Below are 22,704 nucleotides of genomic sequence, written 5' to 3'. Positions count from 1 at the left end.
TATTAATGAAAGATCTTTAAATGCCATATTCTGTAGATCTCTAGTCTTTGACAACATCTGTCTGTCTATACTGTATTTGAGTTGTTTATTTCTAACTATTTACTATCTGTTCAACCTAGGAAGCATATTTCTGTAATTAACTACACTAGTATCTAACATGTACACAAGTTTGATTATCTGACTACTAACTTAGATCCCTTAATTGGCCTAAACAGTTTGTAGTGGCAGCTTTTAAAAGGACTAGAACTTAACACAGCAGTTTTAAGAATTACATAGTAGTGTGTAGCAAAATATAACCTTACAACTGTATCACTATACAAAGTCTATACCATTGTTAAAATCTTTGTCTTGTTGATGTTCTTTGGTTTAAAAGTAGAAACAATAATCTCTCCTTTTATACTATAATTTCTATATCCCTCTTTTCTTCTTTGCATCCCTTCTCCACCCCCTATTACCCCTTAGAATATGAAGAACAGAGGAAAGAAAAAAAAAAAAAAAAAACAAGAAATCTCTGAATCAACCAATCTAACCTCCCTTATTTTGTTTCCTCCCTGACCAAGACCATTTAACAACTTGCAATCAACTCCCCTTTAATGACGATCATAACCCAATGAATGACCAAAAACCATCCATCCTGCCTTTTGGGAAAGGGGCATCACTCTCATAAAATGCCTTCCTTCTGATTAGGGTCATAGTTTGTCCTTTTGTAGGGGAGGGCAAGAAAACTGGGATATTGGTTAGTCTTAAGAAAGCTTACTGTAACCAATTTCAGTGCTTAAATGAAATCCTGGCTGGAACAGTCTGAAAGGCTAGACTAGTTGAGGTTGGCAGCTGTTTTTGAAGTTTCAATAAAACAGCTATGAAGGCAGTCTGAGGTTACATCCGGCAGGATGGTAGAGTAAATATGTCTCAGCATCCTTTTCAGCATCCCCAATGGTGAATCTTGTCAGGGTTGCTTGTCTGGTTGTTTTTCTCTGTGAATATATAAGCTTTTAGAGGTAATACACATTTTTGCATTTTCACATGTATGGAATGTGCAGCGCACATAAGTTAGCTAAATATGATAGCCTGCTCTCTGTTTGAGCAGGTAAGTTATCTGTCTGTCTTTATAAGTTTGCTAAGCCATTTGAAAGAATGGTATGATGAGTTCTGAGGATTCTGTAGCCAACAAGATTTCCTGGCTATACTTAGCTAGAGACATTTTCATGTCTGCAGAGTTTGGAGTTTGTCCAGCTGGTTTTTTGTGTTGCTTTGGTCCAGTATTTCCTTGCTATGGAATTATGGAATGGTATAAATACCTTGTGTGTTAAGAGGTATGTGCTCTGCTGCTTGATTTTGATTTCATAGGGATTACATTTAAGAGATTAAAATTCAGAAAAGACTTTTAACTTTGAACTTTTAACATTGTGGAGACTGCTAAAGACTATGGAGACTTTTGAAGTTGGACTAAATGTATGTTGCATTATGCTATGTTTAGGTATTGGTCCCCATGTTTAAACAAGCCTATATGGGGGCCAGGATGTGAAGATGTGGTGGTTTGGATATACTTGGCCCAGGGAATGGCACTATTAGGAGGTGTGGCCTTGTTAGAAGAAGTGTGTCACTATGGAAGTGTACTATAAGAACCTCCACCTAGCCACGTCGGAGTCAGTTTTCTCATGTTTGCCTTTGGAACATGAGGTGTAGAACTTTCAGCTCCTTCAGTGCCATGCCTGCCTGGACACTGCCATGCTTCTCACCATGATGATAATGGACTGAACCTCAGAACTTGTAAGCCTGCCCCAATTAAATGTTTTCCTTTGTAACAGTGGCCTTGGTTATAGTGTCTCTTGACATAAATGAAAACCCTAACTAACACAGTGGTGCTGTAGGCCTTATTTCCTCTGTCTTTATTTTACTATCTTAATTTTATTTATAAATTCTTCTAATATTTTCTAAGGCCTGTCTCCATTTTTCATATTTTTCTTCTTGTATCTGTATCATGTTATTTCCTTTTTATTCTTATTTATAAATTTTTCTAATTTTTCTTCTAAACCTTGTCCAAGTAAGTCACTTATCTCTTTCTCTTTTGTTTCTATACTTAAACCATCTAAAATGGCATAATATAGAGTCCAAAAGTTCTGTCATTGTGCCTCTCATCTTTATGTCTTATTTCTTTAAATATATTTAATTCTCTCTTTAAGGACTTCATTTTATCATTATAAACTATTTTTCTGTGATTATTTATACCTAATTTTATTTCTCTTTTATTATTTTCAGTAATACTCTACTAGTTCAGAAGTTTGGAGCTTTTCAGTCCCACTTTAGCTCTGGGAAAATCTGCAGGCTCCTCAGGCCAGCTTGTGTCTGTGACTAACTCCACCCCCTTGCCTTAGTCTAGCAGGTGCTGTTGCTGGGTCACTAAGCTCCACCCACTTCAGGGTCAGATTCTTTCTCTGGGCAATCGTAGGCTTTTCTCCTGTGGACCTGAGTTGGGCTGTCTGGCTCTCTCTGCAACTGTGCTATGCTTGGAGAAGCTGTAGCTACAGGGCATTCAGTCTCCTGTCCAACAGAGACCTTGAGGCAGCTCCAGTACCTGCGTATGGATTAGCTCACAGGCCACTGGCTCTTAAAAGGGATTTTAGCTTCCGCCATGCTAGAAAACTGCTCTGGGAAGTGTTTGTTTCCAGCCTTTCCAGCTGCTTTCACTGCTTTCTTGCCTGGCTTTCTGAACTTTCTCAGGCCCCACTGTTGAGGTTTGGTCTTTTGCTATGCTAAATACTGGTTGCACTAAATGATTATTTTAAAAGAGTGGACTTTGGGGCTGTGAAGAGGGCTCAGCAGTTAACATCACTCACCACTCTTGTAGAAGACCCAGTCTCAGACCCAACACAGATATCATGATCACTTATAATTTCAATTCCAGGAGATCTAATGCTCTTCTGCCCTCTAAAGGCACATGCATATGCTCAAACATAAATCTTTTTTAATGTGAACTGTATAGCGTATGGATTGAATTTCAATAAAACAATGGAAAGGTTCAACAAAATGGATGAACTTCAAATTCATCTCCTTAAAGGAAAGAAGCCAAATACATATACACATATGCACACATACACAATACACAAACATACACAAACATACATACACATACAATCATGTATGTATATATATATATATATATATATATATATATATATATATACACACACACACATACAAGCATACAAACACATACACAAACATGAACATGCACATACAAAACATGGACATACATGCTTACACACATACAAAACATGTACATGCACACACAAACATGAACATACATACAAAACATGCATAAAACACACATATACACATACACTCAGACATACCATAGTGATACTATTTTTATAAAGCTGAAAACTAAGTACAGCTGACTTACTATGGCAGAGAAGAGAGCAGTGGTTTCCAGGGCAGGGAAAAGCAGAGGTGATGAGAGTAATCTTGATGTGCATACAACTTCATAAAATGATCAAAACTAACCAAATTAGAGGCTTCCTTTATCATGTGCATTTTATTGTACCTGACATCCAACTCAAGCCACAGTATGGGACACACATGGACATGTCTGCCTCTCACAGGCTTCACAATGCCAAAGCCCATGACAGAAACCAAGGCAAACACTGTGTAGTACAGACCAGCATAGAACCCATGATGGCACACTGGGTTTATACCAGCCACTCTAACTTGTATTCATGCATTCTATGGTAATGCCCATAATGAAATTCTTAAATATATTCATTCACAAATAACTGTTCTTACTGTAGTTCTGTGGGACAAGTTCTGGATTCTTGGGAGTTTTCAGCTTGTAGGACACATCTCCAATACTAACCGTTTCACCTAAAAAGAAAAAAAAAAAAGAATACATTCATTACAATAGACAAGTGACACAGATTACACTCTAACGATGATGACTCTCTTGACCTCCAAGGAGGGATGTCACACAAACGTACAATGCACACGTCTCTAACATGTCTATAAACAGCATAAGTTATATCTGAGAGAAGTAAATACTGAGAAAATTATATTTCAGGAGTTAGGCTGCCACATAGATTAAATTATATTACCCAACTTATATTTATGTTAATATCAATACTAATACAAGCAAAAATAATACAGAAAAATATTTTTTAAAGTTTTACTTTTTATATGTATTTGCTTACACTAGGAGGGGTATACACACATGGAGGCCATAGGGCCCATCTTACAGGCCCAAACAGATGCCCATCTCACTGTCCCTGACAAGACTTTATTTCTAGCTACTCTTATGGTTTGACTCTATGTCCCCCGTGTTCATGCCTTGAACACATTATCCCTAGCTGGTGGGACTGTGTTAAGAGATTCTGGAGGCTGTAGGAAGCAGAAGCTAGGTGAGGAGAGCAAGCCACTAGAGGTGAGTCCTTAGGGTACCTCTGCCACTTCTTGCTCTAGTCCAGGCCTGACGGGGCTGAATAGAGTGCCCTTTGCCATGCTTTCTCCACCATAATGGACTGTAAGTCAAATAAATGTGTGTTCCTCTAAACTGTCTGTGTCAGATAACTGGTTTGCAATGATATGAAAACAATTCAGAAAACTGGTACCAAAACGATGGGAGCAAGACAGCTCCATTCTATAGACACTCGGGATTACAGACCCAAAGAAAATGTGTCTACATGCCCCAGTAGAATGTACTGTCAGCTTTGAGAACACTCAAGCTTTATGACAAACTTTAGATAATTGGTGAACTCAAGAGCTTAAATGCAAAAGTCCTGGCCCACCAAGATGTGAGCCAACACCCAGCCTTTGTTCTTTCTGCTTCTTGGCTCTTCCTCCCCACGTCATGGTGGCCTTTTCTCCATCAGCAGGCTTTCCTGAGCCCGAGCTCTTGCACCTGCCCCATCAATCAATCAGAATTCCCTCACATATTCAAACTAACCAGCCAAATTAACACCTCCCAGATGACTAATTTATATATAGGTAGGACTAAATTTGCCAGATTCCTAGGACATAATGATGCCTGCTCCAAAACACTGTTTGGCAACTGGTTTTCATGACCCCTTTTTGCTGCGATTAACCTCCTCAATAAAAATTCCGCTTGTTTGCCCTTCTGATGCCCGTGCCCATCATCCTTCACAACTGTGCGAAAGCAAACTCAACTTGGACCCAGAAAATGAATAACAAACAGAGGGGTCATTAATGTGACTGAACCTGACTGCGCAGTTCTTAGCTCATTGGAACTATGTGGGCAGGGAGTTTGGAGATGCAGGCTAGAGAAATCCAAGGATGCTGTAAGCTCAAGAGTTGATCTATCAGGAGCTTGGGTGACCAGAAGAGCGACACAAAGTCACCCCGTGAAGACTTTACTCACAAAGCTTTAGATGGGAAAACAACTTTATAAAGAACAGGTTACAGGGTTCTCACGATACACTCTGGGAAAGGACTTTTCTATATTCTGTCCATATAATGTGAATTTGAGTGAGGCTGATTTCAAAATAACAGAGTAATTAATTTGACAGAAGAAATTTCAAAACTTTATAGTATTCAGGCTGTGGCATGGTTATTGTTATCTTTTTAGCCAGTCTTTTAATGAAAATAAGAAAGAAAAAGCAGAATGGAAGGACCTCAATGCTATGTAGTCTGGACAAGAATGGAACATATTAAAAGTTGATCTGGAAGCCAAGGGGTAGTGTTACACGCCTTTAATCCCAGCACTCAGGAGGCAGGCAGATCTCTGAATTCAATGCCAGCCTGGTCTGCAGAGTGAGTTCCAGGACAGCCAGGGCTACAAAGAGAACCCTGTCTCAGGAAAAAAAAAAAAAAAAAAAAGCATATGGCTGGTTTTGTTTTTCTCTGCCAATTCCACTGAGGATGAAACCAGGACTCAGGCATGAACTCTACCATACAGCTATATTCCAGTCCTTAGCACATGGTGGGAGTGGAAGGAGGGGGCAGGGGGGGAATGGACTTATACTAGGGATTGAATTAAAGGCCTCTTACTTGCTAAGTAAGCGCTCTACCACTGAGCTACATCTCAAGTCAGGAGTAGGTAGTAAAAGAAAAATGGACAATTAAAAAGAAACCAAGACCATAGGTGCCTTGAGGGTGTTTCAGGAATTAGAGGAACTTCTGCTCTAAGTTCCACTGTGTTGATGTAAAACCTCCTTTGAAAGACTTTCCCTAAAGAAGATGGAACTGCTGGGACACTCTGCTTATACAAGGAGGCCTAGGAAGGGCTGGAGAGATGAGATGGCTCAGCCAAGCCACAGGGGCTGAGCTCCCCAAGTACGCCAGACTCTAGACAGCACGGCTATGTGCACAAATTGACTTCCATGGTCTTGGCTTTAGTTTAACCTTCCAATGGTAATCGCCCACTCCTCCTTCTTAGAATATGCCATTGTATATTAAAAGCATATGATTTTCTTTTTAATTTTACAGAGATTCAGCTGAGTTTGACCAGAGTATCAGAAGAGACTTTGAATTTGGGCTCTGGAATAATACTGGAAGTGTCAAGATTGAAGGCACTCTTAGATATTAACTAAATGCACTATACTCGTGAGATGGCAATGAGCCTTTGGGAACAAGGGCACAATTTTATGAAATCTTTTAATGTTCACCATGGGTTCATGATGTGAACATTTGGTCCCCAAGTAGCAGTCCTATTTGGGGAGATTCTAGAAACTTTAGATGAGTCCTTACTAGAGGAAGCACATTATTTGGTGTGTCTTTGAGGTATCTTTCCCCAGCTGTTTCCCCACCCACCTCAATGAAGGCTAGGCGGCTCCCACACAGTGACAGACTGAGCCCTCTGAAATCATATAAGCAAAATAAATTGTTCCTGCCTTAAATTGCCTGTGCCCAGCATTTGGATTACAATGAAGAGAACAATTAACTAATGAAATCATCCAAAACACCAGTAGGACAGATTTCACATTTGTTCAGATCTTTTACAAAATCAAGTTCTCAACAGCCTACCCTCAAAATTCACTATTTCTAGATAATAAACAGAAGTCAGACCAAATACCATAAACAAACTGTGAGAACTTCTAGATAAAACGAGGGAAAGAAAGGTCTCAACAACTTCTACAGAGTTCTGTTTTGTAAGGAATGTTAATCTCTGACTACAGTGCAGGCCTAAGTCAATTTCCCTCTACTTTGCTCTCTCCAAGAGCCAAATTGGCAAAGTCCTGGCATCTAGAACTTTGTCTAGAAAGGTCTCAAAGACATGCAGAAAAAAATAGTTATTCCAGTGCTCATCCCTCAGCCTGGCTAGTTCAGAGCTGCTGAGGTACACTGGACACCAGAACCACAGGCTGTGGTAATGACAAAGACAGCTAACACTTGTTCAACACTTCCTTCCTTCAAGTCCTTTATAGTCTCAAAATAACCCTCTAAAACAGAGCCTTAAAATGAGAAAATCTGAGACTTAAAATGTTGGGGTTTTCTTGTTTTGTTTTATTTTGTTTTTGTTTTTTTGAGACAGAGTTTCTCTGTGTACCTTGGCTGTCCTGGAACTCACTCTGCAGACCAGGCTGGCCTCGAACTCAGAAATCTGCCTGCCTCTGCCTCCCAAGTGCTGGGATTAAAGGTGTGCGCCACCACACCCGGCCAGAAAATTGTTTTTTATAGATGATATAATTTATTAAAGACACAGGAAAAACTGAGAGAAGAAAAGCCAGTCTACCCAATGGTAAATCCTTTCAGGTCTAATGTTAGCTGCCAGAAGGGGCCATGGCAAAACACACTGAAAAAAATCATGAGGGTTGCAAACTTCCTCCACAATCCACTAGGACATCCCCATAGGCCACTTTTTCTTCCTTCTTATCACAGAAGTTCTTGAAGCATCACAGCGCCCACCATGTGGAACCTGCAGACTCAGCATCTCCAAGCAGACTCCTGAGACTCTATGTAGCACAGGGACCTTTACTGCAGCAAGTGCCAGGGAGTCACCTCCTCCCTTTCTCCCTCATTCTTCTTCATATAAAGTATTCACAGTCCTAATATTGTGGAATTGTAACTGGAAGACTGAGTTCAAAGGCAGCCTATACTACATACTGAGACCCTATCTCAAACAAGTTTTTAAAAGCTTTATAATAAAGTTAGCACATGCAATGTTAAGATTATATACTATAACCTCTTCATTGAGGTGTTTTGTTGTTGGAGTTGTCTGTTTGTTTTGGGGATTAAGGGTTTTTTGCTGTTGCTACTTAAGATGGGGTCTCAAATATGCCAGGCTGGCCTCCATCTGTCTACATACCCAATATTCTAATCACCTCTTGAGTGCTGGCATTGTGGCACATACCACCTCATCCAGTTTATGCAATGGGATTGAACCCAAAGCTTTATAAATGTTGAGAAGTGTTCTACCAATGAAGCTACATCTCCAATTGCCTTTACAAACGTTTAAAAATGAAGGAAAGTTTTTCCTCTGTAGTGAGAACTGAACATCTGATCTTTCCACTAAAACTACTCCCAGCTGTACTAATGGCAACTTAAGATCCTTCTTTTCCGCTTACAACACAATCCATGGTAGTCCCAGGCAGCCTTCTCTCGAACACCCCACAGGCCTACTGTTTTAGGCTTTGTTCTTCACCATCTAGCATCTAAGGAGGCAATATAACAGCCAAATGCAGTCAGAGACAAATCATGCTGGGTTCCGTTAATGACCTCGAAAGGGTGTTTCTAATCTGCATTTCCTCTCTGATCTCATCTCCAGTTATTCTCACTCATCCAACTCCAGCCACACTCTGCTCACTAGACACCGAATGTCTGTTAGGGTTTCGATTGGTATGATAAACTCTGTGACCGAAACCTGCTTGGGAAGGACAGGGTTTCTTAGGCTTACACTTGCATGTTACTGTTAATCAGTGAAGGAAGTCAGGACAGGAACTCAGACCTGGTAGGAAACTGAAGGAGGAGCTGAAGCAGAGGACATGGAAGGGTGCTCCTCTGCTTACTGGCTGCTCCCCAAGACTTGTTCAGCCTGCTTTCTTATGGTACCTAGCACGACTGGAGCAGAGGTGATACGACCCACACCCACCATCCCATCACCAATCAAGAAAACACACCACAGGTTTGCCCACAGGCCAGTCTGCTGGGGACATTTTCCAACAGAGGTTCCCTCTTCCCACATAACCCTGGCTCATGTTGAGGTGACATTCTGAACATGCTGAACTATTTTCAGGCCTTGGCACTAAATTTTCTACTGAACAAAACCCTTTCCCTAAGAAGAGCCATTTGTCAGGTTGCTAATAAGAAACAAATGGAATACTGGTAGGTTCAAAATGAGAAACTGAAAGTACATGATCGCTAGTCACATGCACCATTCTGGGCAAAATCCTGTATTAATCCCCCCACCCCTGCTCTCTAGGACAGGAGGTTACTTGGGCTGGCCCTTCCTGTGCTATGAAGCTCAGCCTGGCCTTGAACTTATAATATAGCTCAGATTGACCTAGTGCCCCTTATGCTCCATCTCTACAGTGCTGGGACTATAGGACTGTGCTGCCACACCTACCTGCCATCTTTAGGAACGCAAGGTGAGCATGGCCAGAGGCTTTCTTGACTACCATTGTTACAATATGAGCAGAGTATGCCCCAAAATGTTCCAGTCCTCAGTTTTAACTTTTCAAACATGTGTTTTATGACCTTAAGCTAAGAATGCAAAAAAAAAAAAAAAATGTGAACATCTTCCCTTCTTAACTGTAAACTGAATAGGTGCAGGAATATGCCCACAAAATCCTTTCCCATGACTATATATAGACTGCCAGAAAAAAAAAAAAAAAAAAAAAAAACTCCATCTTCCTTTCTTTTCCTCAAGGGGAGCATTGCTTTGGGAGTAACTCTATGCAGCTCTTAACTGCTGCACATAAGAAATCCTTCTCCACTCTTATTTCTTATTGCTAGCTTGGGCCTCCCACTCAGTAAAATGTCAATTTATTGTATTTTGTTGTATGATAAGGAACCACATGAAGGTGAGGGTAGAATTCAAGAAAAATAAGGGGAATGCAGTACTCTGAAACTAACAATAACAGAAAGTCCTGGCCACCCAGAGGCCCAAGGGGCTTTGGAGAAAGCAAGCATAGCAGGTACCTAAATGATTCACTCTCCTAACAGCTAAGTCCTCTTGTGAAAGAACACAGCAAACCCTTGGGAGTAACCTGACAAGGAGAGAAATGGAGAATAACTATTTTAAAAAAAATAATAATCTCAACACAACTGGGAGTAGAAATAAGATAAACTTGAAATATGCCCAGATAATTTAATATGTTCATCACCATAAGTTAGGGAGAACCTAGGAAGATGCTTCCTGGTGCTTTTGCCAAGCCAAGGGGAGAGCTGAGGACAGAGACACTCTAAACCCACCCAGACTGTTTAACCTAAATGCAAACAAGGGCATGATCCGTATTTTTAGTGCATCGGTAACATTAACCAAAATATGTTACAGGCTGGGCATAAAGTAAGCCTCAGTAAGCTTCAAAGGACTAAAGCCCTGAAGTATGTTTCTTGACCATAATAGAATTAAAGTAGAAATCAATGACAAAACAAGTAAATGGAAGATCCCTAACATTTAACCATCAAGCTAGAGGCTTTTTAAAAACACAGAGGAAGAAACCACAATGGAAACTGTTTTCATTGAGAAATGGGGCAATGATCAATTAACCACGTCTCCAGCAGACAAAGAGGAGGCGGCATGACATCGAGATGAACCAGGCATTTAATCATTTCTGCCTTAGAAATCATGAGCTTGTCCATCTTTGGTTACAGTGCTAGACCTGGGAGCCATCTAAGCCATACCAATAGCTCTGTCTTTACACAGTTCCCAAATGTCTGGTTTGGGCTCACTACTCTCCCCTGCACTGCACAGCTGTCAGTGGACTACCGCACAGTTACCCTCGGTCTAGAGACAGCTTTCTTCAACCTGAGAAAAAACAGAACTCTTCTCTCTGTCCGCCCAACTATCTCCAGCCAGCTCCACCCTTGCATTCTTGCTTCAGTGACTGACTGAACCTTCAGCCGTCTATACATCTCACACTTCTTTCACTCAGCTGCTCCTCAGAGAGCTTCATCTCCTCCACTGAATCTTTGCCAACTTTTCCTCTGGTGCCATCTCCTTCTCCCTCAAGAACGTATCATCCCATTCCTTTCTGCAAACACTTCTCGTGTTGTATTATAATTACTGAATGTGGAGGATGGAGAGATGGCTCGGCACTTGCTCTTCCAGAGGGCCCCGGTTTCATTCCCAGCAGCCATTCAGCAGCTCCCAATTGTCTTAAGCCTCAGTTCCATGGTATTCAGTGCCCTCTTCTGGCCTTCATGGGCACTAGGCAGACAAGCAGTACACATGCATACACACAGGCAAAACACCCATACACATACATTGTTCAATTCTTTTTTTTTTTCCCCAGAAACAATGGTAACTCAATCTCTAGACACAACCACTAAAACCTAATCTTGTAAGTCTTATTAAAATCTGATTCCTCCGGTGGTGAATCCTTGCGGATCTGCCATGATACTGCGAAACTCTAGCAGCTACCCCTTACCCTCTTACCCCTCTGCTGTCCAGTTCCCAAAGGGACCTAACTTTCCCCTGCTTCCTCTCTTCTCGCCCAGCGATTGGCTCCTTTATTCATTAGGGGATTGGTTTACAAAAAGCCACCCAAGTATGTGACTCATTCCTCATTCCAGACAGCCTCTCCCAGGAGAGCAAGCAGCACAGAGCCATCAGCAACATTTCCCCCTTTCTGTTCTAATAAAAACAAAACCTTTCTCTCAATATAGAACACAGCTATTACCATTTTGCAATTTATAAGGCATAAGAGAGACCTGACATCCAGCCCATCATCTTTTTCATTAAGATAGAATTTACCCTAAATTAAAAGACTTATCATTCTACACCTGACTCATATCCTGGCTTTAAATGGTATACCATCTGAAAATTATCCTCTCAGATCTATTATCTCAAAGTAAATAGCCTAGGTTGGCTATGAAACTATAAGTAATTTTTCAACCCCATCAGATATCCGAGAATGACCAACATTAACTGAAAATATATAGAAAGCCTAACACAGCTTCCAGAACTGAAAAAAACTGTAGAGACAGTGCCTACCTATACAGCCACAATAAGTCAGGAAGATGGAGCATGTCTTCAGCCTTCTGGCCCAGGATCATCTGACAGACCTAGAGAAACAGGATATTAAGGACTAACCTACTCTGTCTTGGCAGAATTAAGCTGTCCTAAACCTGTAATTGTGTCCTTTCTTTGGACAGTATTATGTCTGTAGACGAAAAAAGACTATTCTTGTCTAGTGACTATCTCACAACAACTGGAGTAACTCATAGATGCTGAATTTCTTCTTTGAATCCAAGACAGGAAAAGCTGTCGGGAGCAGACTAGTCTCAACAACAAGTGAATAAATAACATTAAATGTCATATTCTGTGGATTTCTGACATTTTTGAAAACCAACTATCTACATAAAGTAATCTGGACTGTTCTCTGTTAACTACTCTCAGCTATTTCTAATTCTAAGTCTCTGAAAACACCCTAACAATAAACTCAGAGCCATGAATTTGCTATTCCGTCCTTAACTCAAAGGCATCATCTCAGATCAGTTTACAATAACACTTACAGAAGGACTGGGTCTAAGCCCTGTACTTTTAAATTTTTTGTATCAATAGAAGAAATTTATACCAATGAAAACCTTGATTTTTGCATCAAAGTAAATTCTGTACCAAAAGAAGAAACTATGACTTCAACCTAGTAACAAAAAGATTTCTACAAAATGAGATTATGGCTATGTAATCAATTCTAGCTATTCCTCCCTGTCCCAGTTATGATCATTTCTATATTCCCTGGAAAGACAACCTATAGTAACCCCCTCCAGGGAGCTGGGGCAACAATTCTTCATAACGTCTTCAAAATGAATATGGGTGTTGAGATATTTTTAAAGGGGTGAGGTAGGGGAAATGGGGGAGTTGGTCAGCCTTTTAAGAAGGTCACACCAATGATTGTGTTAGTCTCTGATGTCTGTGTCCTGACTGGATCTAGCTGAAAGTCCAAGGCATCAGGAGTTCAAACAGGTCAGTTCAGCATATTTAACAACGAGACTCACTAAGGCTGTATATTCTGTAATGTATAAATCTCAAAGCAAAATTTTAGTATCATCAAGATAACCTTTTTGTTTGATTCCCTGGAATCTAGTTCTTCAGGGGGTCTCCCTCTATCAAATCTGATCCACATAACTCTGGAAGGTGTAAATACGTTAATCACCTTTTCCGAAAACACAAAGACAAAACCTTTTTCTCAAATCAGCATATCCTTAAGCCAGTAACCAGAAAAAAAATTATTTTGATCTTTCTCCTAGAGGTATAATATAACCACAGAACTCAACATCACACCCATTTTGAAAACTAAAACAATATAAGACAAATGAAGTAAACTAAGATACTATATGTGCCTATACTAGGCCTTTCCTATCTTGCCAAGCAGAAAGAGACACTCAAAATTCCCGTGGAGCCCACGTTAGCAGAATATGAGCTTTCTGTAGCTAGTTAAGCAATCTATACTATCTTTCCATTTGGCTCTCTGCCCAGAGCCACAGACATATTTTATTAATACCTGTATAATATCTGTCTGTTGAACTCTCTACCTGGAGCCACAGACATAGATAATTAATACCTGTTCAAAGCAGGCAATGATTATCACTGCACTCTCTACTCTGGAGTCTGAGACTAATATTCCCTATCCTAGTTCAAATTAAAACAATCCAAAACAAATGACTAAAATACTGTATGTGCCTATTCTTAGGCCTCTTCTATTTTGCCATGCAGGATAATAACCCATAATTCCCGTGGAGTGCACGTTAGACAGAATTTGAGTATCCTGTTAAGACGTATTAGATGGAGCAATATATCCTTATACCATCTTCCTGTTCCACTCTCTGCCTACAGCAGCCATCTTGTTATACTATCTATCTGCTTGGCTCTCTGCCTAGAGCCACAGACATTATTTTATTAATACCTGTTCACTGCTCTCTCTATTTGAAGTCAATGACTAATTTTCCCTATCCTAGTTCCAAACCACAGGCAAAATTCCCCTCATGATTCAGACAAAATCTGTATATAAATCTATCCTAAAAGCAAATGATCCCAATTTTATAAATTCAATCAACTTCTGCCCCAAGAAGTAGGCAACTTCAATTCTACAGCTCTCTGATTCAGAGCAGCCTGCACTCCCCACAGCAGGAGACTTCAGAGTCTGCCAGCAGTTTGTTTCAATTCCTGTGCTTGGGTCCATGACTAGTCTCAAGTGACTTGTCTCAGTGCTATCCAGCTACTCACTTAAAAAAAAAAAAAAAGAAGAAGAAATAAAATAAAACTCTAACTCTCAGGCTAATAATCTTAAACTTCTAGTGGATTCTTGACCAACACATTGGTTCACCACCTGTTGCAGGAAATATTTAAAAAAGAACGAACCGCACACCCTCCCGTGATTGTGCCTCTGCTCCAAGCAGCCTCACCAGCCATGCGCTGGCTGGCAATGGCCAACCTGCTTTTATGTCATGAGACTCTGAGTCAGAACTCCGCAATCTCTCCTCCCAGCTCACTAGGTTTCCACTGGTGGGTCACTACCCCACCAATCCTATGGTTCAAACTCCCCATGGCCTTTGTGTTGCACATCTGGCAAACTCATGCTTTGCCGCTGCACCTTTCTCTCTTGAACCCAGACCGGCTGCCCCGTAAAGGAAAACGCAACACAAACTTAGTTCAGAAACAATGGTAACTCAATTTCTGGGCGCAACAAGTAAAACCTAATCTTTTAAGCCTTATTAAAATCTGATTCCTCTCATGGCAAATCCTTGCAGATCTGACATGATATCAGGAAACTCTAGCAGCTACATCTTACCCCTCTGCTATTCTGTGCCAAAAGGGTTTAATTCATTTTAAAATTGGTAATAAGTACTTATTGGCTTTCCTATTTAAAAGCTTGGGATGAAGCTATGTGAGCATGTTCCACGGTTACAGAACACAGCAGTCTTTCAGAATCCATTTTCAGACTTTCATGTCCTTGTGTTCAGAATAGTCCCTTCCCTGACTTATTTTACCAACAGTACACTGTGTCAGGGCATCAGCTAAAGGGACATATATGTGTATGGTCAAAACTAAGCATCCTTTGAACACTATAATAATATTCAAGTCAATATAAATAAATCTGTCTCTAGATATTAATGTTTGTACTAGAAGTAAAGATTTGCTTTAGAGCTATTTTGGGTCTGTGCTGGCTTGTGTCAAATAAAGCACATTACAGAGTGGAGAAATGAGTATTACCAAGAAGCCAAGATGGGAAATGTCAAACAGCAAAGCACAAAAAACTTCAAACACAGCTGTTTTGCACACTTGAAGATAAGCTTGCCTCACGCTACTGCTTTAAAAAAACAAAAACCACTGTTGAGGGCCAGCGAGATGGCATGGGGTAGGGGAAATGCTTGCCGCTAAGCCTGAAGACCAGAGTCAATTCCTGGACCTACATGGTGGAACGAGAAAACCAACTCCTGAAAGTTGGACTGAGATCTGTGCTCATGTTCACACTCACACAAAAAGTAATAAGATACCTTTTTAAGAGGACTACTGAACAACTTAAATATTTCATATAATTGATCATGGCTGCAGATCCATTTGATGTTATGAGTAGTTCCTGGAAGAGTACTACAAAAATATTCACAATGCTCTGACTAAATATCAGAGGGAACTTAAGTGTTTCAGAACAAATGTATACCTTTCAAATAGATAGGCAAAAACATATTCCTGAAACACAATGAAATATTCAACCCCATTAGTTATTCTCCAACATATAAAACTCTATTTTCATGCTTTTATTGTGAGAACGATGAACTCCAATCACTCAGCCAATTAGTTTTCTGCTTCACTAAATACATCAAATGCATGGACATGAAGCTTTAAAAAAAAAATCAACAAATTTATTTCCAATTCTTGTGATTATCATCTAATTATTCTTCAGACATGGTCACTACAGTTTACTACACATTTACCAGGACACCATGCCTCTACCATAGTCTTTAATTCATGAAAATCTTACCTTAATATTGTATTCTTTTTGTCAATTTTTAAAAAGATCAAAGGTACAAAATCACTTATTACGAAATATGTTATCAATGTAATATGACATATATAATGAAAAGAGTCACAAATATAATCACAATATTCCCTTTCTTTTGGCTTTACTGGTTTTAGTAAACCAGTTCACAGAAATCCAATAACTTATTCCCCAATAGTTTTTTAAAACTCCATTCCCTAAACTCCTTTTAACTAAAAGGTGTAACTGCTTTTTCTGTCAGAAAAGCTAACTTGAGTGACTAGTCTGACAGAACAGATACCTTTGCTAATGGCAAAAAACTAAGAATTTGACAAAAAAAATGTATTAAATATCATAGACTAAAGTATTTTCTCAAAAATTTTAAAAAGTGTATTAGCAAAAGTACTTTGAAAATAATTTTAGTTTACCCCCAAATCCTAGTAAAACACACTAACCAAGGAGCCACCAAGAGAAGAACTGGTTAAAGCCATCTGATAAATTATAGCGAGGTGATTTTGACAACCCTCTAAGAAATTGAGACACAAATGACTTCACTAAGCCAGCACACCATTCTTCTGCAAGTCAGGTGGCATCTGTCTGTCCTGATTTACTTCTCGTTGCTGTGATAAAGACGATGACCAGAAGGAACTTAACAAGAAGGGTTTATTGCATCTCACAGCTTTGAGCCTCTCACTGAGGTAAGCGAGAGCAGAGATTCAAGCAGGAACCCGAGGCAGGAGTTAAAGCACAGGTCATGGGGCTACACAGCTTACTGGCTTGCTTTCCACAGCTTGCTCAGCCTGCTTCCTTAAAGAAAACGGGACCACCCACAATGGGCTGGGCTGTCCCACAACGACTATCCAAGAAAATTCGCCACAGACCAATGTGATGGAGGCAGTTCCTTAATTGACTTCAGTTTGTATCAAATTAATAAAATCTAACCAGCTCTATGTCTGTTACCAACAATATTAAATAAGGCCCTAATCAAGATGCCAATTAATATAGATCAACATATTATTGTTGACATATAATTTAGAAGGTCTGGAAAGATGTAATTGACATTGCTACATTGGATGGAATTGCTAACACCAACAATAATTAACATTCAACTGGGGAATAGGAGTCGTATTAATAAGTTAATTAATATTAAGTAATATTTAGCTGAGAGAGTAGCTCAAGTCATTAAAGAGTATCTTTCCAAAGAGTTAGCAAAGTGTTATCTGTAACACTGATGTCATGTTGAACAACTAAGTACTATAATAACATAAAGGCTTAAAGGGGAGGTTGTTGCAGAAAAGTAATATAAAAATAAAACTTCTAGGAGAAAAGGCATATTCAGATAAAAATCATAATCTACCTAAAGCTGGAATACTAACTCAGGGAGATAAAGGTGTAAGGACTATCTGATGGCCAAGAGCCTCCAGTTTTTCCAAAACACAGTGGCAAACCAACCCCTGGGTCCTCTTAAGAGACATGTTCAAAAGACTATGAACCAGAAACCATCTAAAATGCCAGCATTTACAGTCTAATGGAAACAATACCCTTGCTACCATTTGTACCAAAAAGGAAAAATTCTAGGTAGCAACCTAAAAATGTACAAAACATACATACTTGCAAATCCTTCTAGCAGATGAGATGTTTGAAGACCTGAAGACTACTGTTTAGTTTTCAAGAGTGTTTTTCTTGGTAGAGGATGAATGTTTTAATCATCACTATATCCTATGCCAAATATAGTATTTCAAACTCTAGATATTCAACAAATGTTTGACAAGTGAACAAGTGATTAGTTTTAAATTAACTACTGTTTTCTAAGATACTGTTTTTAAGCCGTGAATGGTAATTTTTCTGCATCTTTGGAACACATACTATCTATGGACATGCTCAATAGTGAAGTCATTTGAAACAGATCTATTTAAATGAGGTCATTACGGTGGAATGTAAAAGTCAATGGGTAACAATTTATGCAGAAGAAACCAATACAGGCTTTTCTTGAAGAGAAGTTTTTTGTTAATTCTAAGTTAAGAAATTTAAAGTCAGATGCAGTCACAGCTGTGAATAATTCCAGAAGGATGCCACAAGTTCCAGGCTGCCCAAGGCACCACTGCAAGACTTTATATCAAAAAAAAAAAAAAAATCAAATAATTAAAGAAAGCTACATGGGGTAGTCCACACCCTCAATCCCTGCAGTCAGAGGCAAGTGGTTCTCAGTGAGTTTGAGGCCAGCCTGGTCTGCATAGTGAGTTCCAGGCCAGCCAGAGCTACATAAAACCCTGTCAAGAAATATAAAGAGACAGGGCAAGCGTGGAGGTATACCTTCTAATCCCTGCACAGCAGAAATACTGCAGGTAGAAGGATCAAAAGTTCAAGGACAGCCTTGGCAACATACAAAGCTTGAAGCTAGCCTAGACTACGTGAGACCTGCCTAAAGAAAGAAAGAAAGAAAGAAAGAAAGAAAGAAAGAAAGAAAGAAAGAAAGAAAGAAAGAAGAGAAAGAAAGAAGAGAGAAAAGAAAAGAAAGGAAAGGATGGGGGTGGGGGAGGTGGACTTAAAACATAGGCTACTCAGCGACTACCACTAGAGTAGCCGTCTACTCTAGAATAATTACTACTGCTAGAATGATTTCAGTAACCAGAATGAGCTCATTTTAGAAGTACAAAAACAATACTGCTGAGTATTTAACTGCACTTATATAACAAATATGCAAATAAAACACATTAGCTAGATCCATATATTGTACAAAATTGCCACAGATAGCTATAGTCAATTATTATGTCTCTTGGATGAAATTTTTAATTAAAGGAATTCAAGGCTAAAACCTTCCAAATGAAATTAAATTTAGAAAATATTTAAAGTAGGAAGTTTTAATCTTACTTTCCAGAATATTTCTTATTTAAAAGGATTACTCAAAGGTAATTTTAAAAAACTTCTATGTTTAAAATAATAAAAAGTAATTAATCTTACACGAACCCATTTGGCAACTCACTATGTAGACCAGGCTGGCCTGGAATTCAGTTATTCAGTGCTGGGGTTGAAGGTGTGATGCCACCGTGCCTGGCTTTGATAATTATTTTTTAACTCTTACATCTGGGGTGTGTGTGTTTCCTTAAAATACTGCTACACAGCATTCAGAAGGCAGGGGCAGAAGGTTCTCTGTGACTTTAGGCTACCTTGATCTAGATAGGAAGCTCCAGGACAGCCAGGACTAAATAAAGAGACCCTGATAAATAAATAAATAAATAAATAAATAAATAAATACAAACATAAATAATTAAAATGTTGCTATAACAATAATTTTAATTAGATTGTTTGTGAACCCCTGAAAAAAATTGGATATTCTGCCCAGATATTTCAAGATCTTCACCAATCTCAACAATGCTGTATTTCATGTATAAATAGTAAATATGCTTGTAGTACAGACTAGAGTCCATGGATCCTGTTAGTGAGAACACTAACTTTTACCCCACTTGGCACTAGGTTCTGTGAACCTTCCTCAGGACACAATCGCAATGTTAAAGTCAACTTGGACTTCAAGTTGAGCATACCTTTGTACTTTGAGTCCTACACAATGAAAGCCCAAGCTATTTGACTTTTTATCAAGTAAATTGGAGCCAGTCACAGTAGCTTAGTTACACTCAGTCACCAGCTGTCAACTGCTCAGAACAGGCTCAAATAAAACAAGAGCTGAGCATAACCAAGCTGTTTCCACCTCTTCTGTGATCTGTAAGCTGCTTGCCCACATCGTCCAGCAGGTCTCTCTGAGTACCTTCTGCTTTGAGCTGCCGATTCTATTAAAGTCAAATTGTTTTGAGTTTTTATTTTAGCAGCCACATGGACAAGTTGGCTCAGTTCAGGGTTCACAAGAGTGATAGTTCTGGCATTTTAGAATGCATACTGTTTTGAGATATTGTGTGCTGTAGACTGTCAGCCACACGAGCACCCTAGTCCCATTGATGTCAATAGCATCCCTCTCCCTTAGTTCATCTCAGGTATTGCCAAAGTCCCCAGGGTAAGAGGAATCACATCAGATCAAGACCAATCGTTCAGTGACACCACTTTTGCTTTGTGTTGTTTTTGTATTAAGGGCTGAATCCAGGGCTTCAAACATGCTAGGCAAGCAATCTCTCACTGAGCTATATCCCCAGCCCACTTCATTTTTTAAGAAGAATGTAAAACTTAGAGCAGATTAAAAAATAACTGTATCAACAACATATATCTTAAGTCTATGTGCTCCTGATACAAATTTTTCTAATGATTTATATGGCTACAACTGTTGTGGAATCTTATTGTTAAAGTTTTTAATACACACGACAAAGCCGGGAGAGCCTCAGGTCTAATACTCTGCTATAGGTCAAAGTAGCCAACAAATTCCATGAGGAATATCTGGTAAATACAGAGATAAAACTAAACCATAATAGTTATTCTCAGTTGAAACAGAATTCTGAATATTTCCTCCCCAAAGTCGCATGACTATTGTTATTATGGCCCAATGACAATCTTTAAGTCACAAAACATGTATAAGAATGAAAATCTTTTTTACTGCTCTTATATAAAAATATTTAGAAATAGACATTTTATATGTTCATGAACAAGAAACTGATAAAATAAATTATAGGGATAAATGTCTACCTAATTTAAGTGATCATAAAGGGCAATATTATGCTAATGTCACCAACCATGGATACAGTGATAAATTACAGAAAAACAATGATCCAATTTGCACAAATACACACTTGTACAAATAATTACCTGTATAGTTAGATATATATAATCTGACAGAACCAATATAAAAAACTGATGATTATTGATTGATGTGTTGAGGGCTGTTTTACAGGATTCATTTCTCAATTTTCTAAATAAAAAACAGCTTATGCAGGAACATTTTACTGTCTGTATAAACAGATCTGTTTCACACAGCGACACCATAAGGAAAAGGCTGTGAAATCTACAGAACATGGAACAGTGGTGAAGGAGAGCCACGGGTTGAGAGAACTGTCTCCAAGCTCGTCAGTTTCTGAGATCCAGTCCTACTGAGCCAGCTGGCCCCATCTATGATGATGTCACAGTGATCCATCAACTATGCTGTGGAGTGATAACCTCCTTGCTGACTGACCATTTGTTTCTAAAACCTTGAGATACCACTCCTACTAATTAAAGCATACAGATAAAGAATTTACAAGTTATAGGTTCTACCCCATCCGACGGAAAGGGATGCTAAGCAGGAGCTGTGAGAGTCTGTTGGTTTGTTTGGGGTGGTTTGGTTTAAGCTTTTTTTTTTAGACAGATTCTTTCTACATAGAGCTGGCTATGCAGGAACTGTTATAGACCAGGCTGATCTTCAACTCACAGTACTGGGATTAAAGTTGCCCAACTTCTTTTTTACTGTTTACATAAATGGCCTCTTCCCCCTTCATATCAAGCTTAGTAAAGGTATACTATCATGAAAGCCAGCAAAGCAATTGCAGCCTCTCACAAAAACAGTCTCCATGAACTTTGACCCAGTAAGCCACCGAACGCTTGTTAGGTACCCAGTGATGACAGGCACCAAAGGACCGTGCAGACAAGACAAACAGGCATACAGTTCGGGAGAAGCAAAGTCTACAACTTGAGTTTGTTTTTCATGTACTTTGTTCTCCCGTCACACTGCTAGGAAGCAGTGACAACAGAGGACAAAGGGAGTCTGGTCACGTGCTGGAGTACAACTGAGAGTCTTCCCAGCATCCACACTCATCCATCACAGCCTGCTGCTTTCTGTGCTACGGCTGTGGCCTGTGTATGACCTCTGGTTCCAACTGTGCCGCTCTCACCTTGAAAGCCCTAACCTTAGGAGTCTGGATAGCCAAGAGTTAATCTTTCACTCTGTCATGAGGGCTCTTACATGTGCCCAGGTCTCTGGTGAATACACAAGTTCTCAGTTTCAGTGCCCCTTGTTGTAGTGAGGCATATCAGTACAAAACAAATTTTTTTTCATTTTTTTAAAAACCTCTTTTCAATTAAATGTTCTATCTGCTGACTCATGGCTCTTATAGTTAGCTAGAGAGTATAAATAAATAAATAAATAAACAAACAAACAAACAAACAAACAAACGGAGTCTACCCAAAACTGCTCAACCTCAAAGCCTGTCAGATTGTACCACATTCTACCCTTGACATCTGCCTTCTCTGATAAGAGTGTATTATCATCTGGACTGGTGAAATGATGGATTTATTAGATGAGATGATACTATCTGGAGATGACACACACAAGGAGGTGAACCTAGTGAGACAAAGTAGATTCTTTGAAAAGTAGGTCTTATCCCCGATTCCTCTCTCTCTGCCTCCCTGAGAGAGCAGCTTCCCTCTGCTAAGTCCTCTTGTCATCACGAATTTCTGCCTCACCACAGGCCACAGTGATTAAAGTATTAAGCATACACTGAAACATCTGTAACTTCCAGCCAAGAAATCTTCCCTTGTTTTAGGCTGCTCTGTGTGTGTGTGTGTGTGTGTGTGTGTGTGTGTGTGTGTGTGTGTGTGTGTTTTAATGTTGTCACGCAGATGAAAACTGAGTAACAGAGTGGAAAGCAAGTACATGCTCTAGAAGCTATAATCGAGGACAGGCAAGTTTTGAATCGCAATTTCA

The 22,704-nt window shown here is 39.4% G+C and overlaps 1 protein-coding gene across 4 annotated transcripts in view; it reads right to left on the bottom strand.

Annotated features, from left to right (window-relative positions):
• The window catches only part of Vwa8 (von Willebrand factor A domain containing 8), a 353,253-nt gene that overhangs the window by 329,671 nt on the left and 878 nt on the right, over positions 1 to 22,704 (bottom strand). For all 4 annotated transcript variants that reach the window (XR_003950844.1, XM_011245038.3, NM_027906.1 and 1 more), the window contains exon 2: positions 3,784 to 3,861. Coding sequence is in view for 3 of the 4 variants with exons in the window: in XM_011245038.3 (XP_011243340.1) it covers positions 3,784 to 3,861 (78 nt within the window). In the remaining variant the exon portion in view is untranslated. The remainder of the gene's footprint in view (positions 1 to 3,783; positions 3,862 to 22,704) is intronic.

The sequence above is a fragment of the Mus musculus genome, chromosome 14 (assembly GCF_000001635.26).
Source record: "Mus musculus strain C57BL/6J chromosome 14, GRCm38.p6 C57BL/6J".
Lineage (NCBI taxonomy): Eukaryota > Metazoa > Chordata > Mammalia > Rodentia > Muridae > Mus > Mus musculus.
This window is presented reverse-complemented; position numbering and strand designations above follow the sequence as displayed.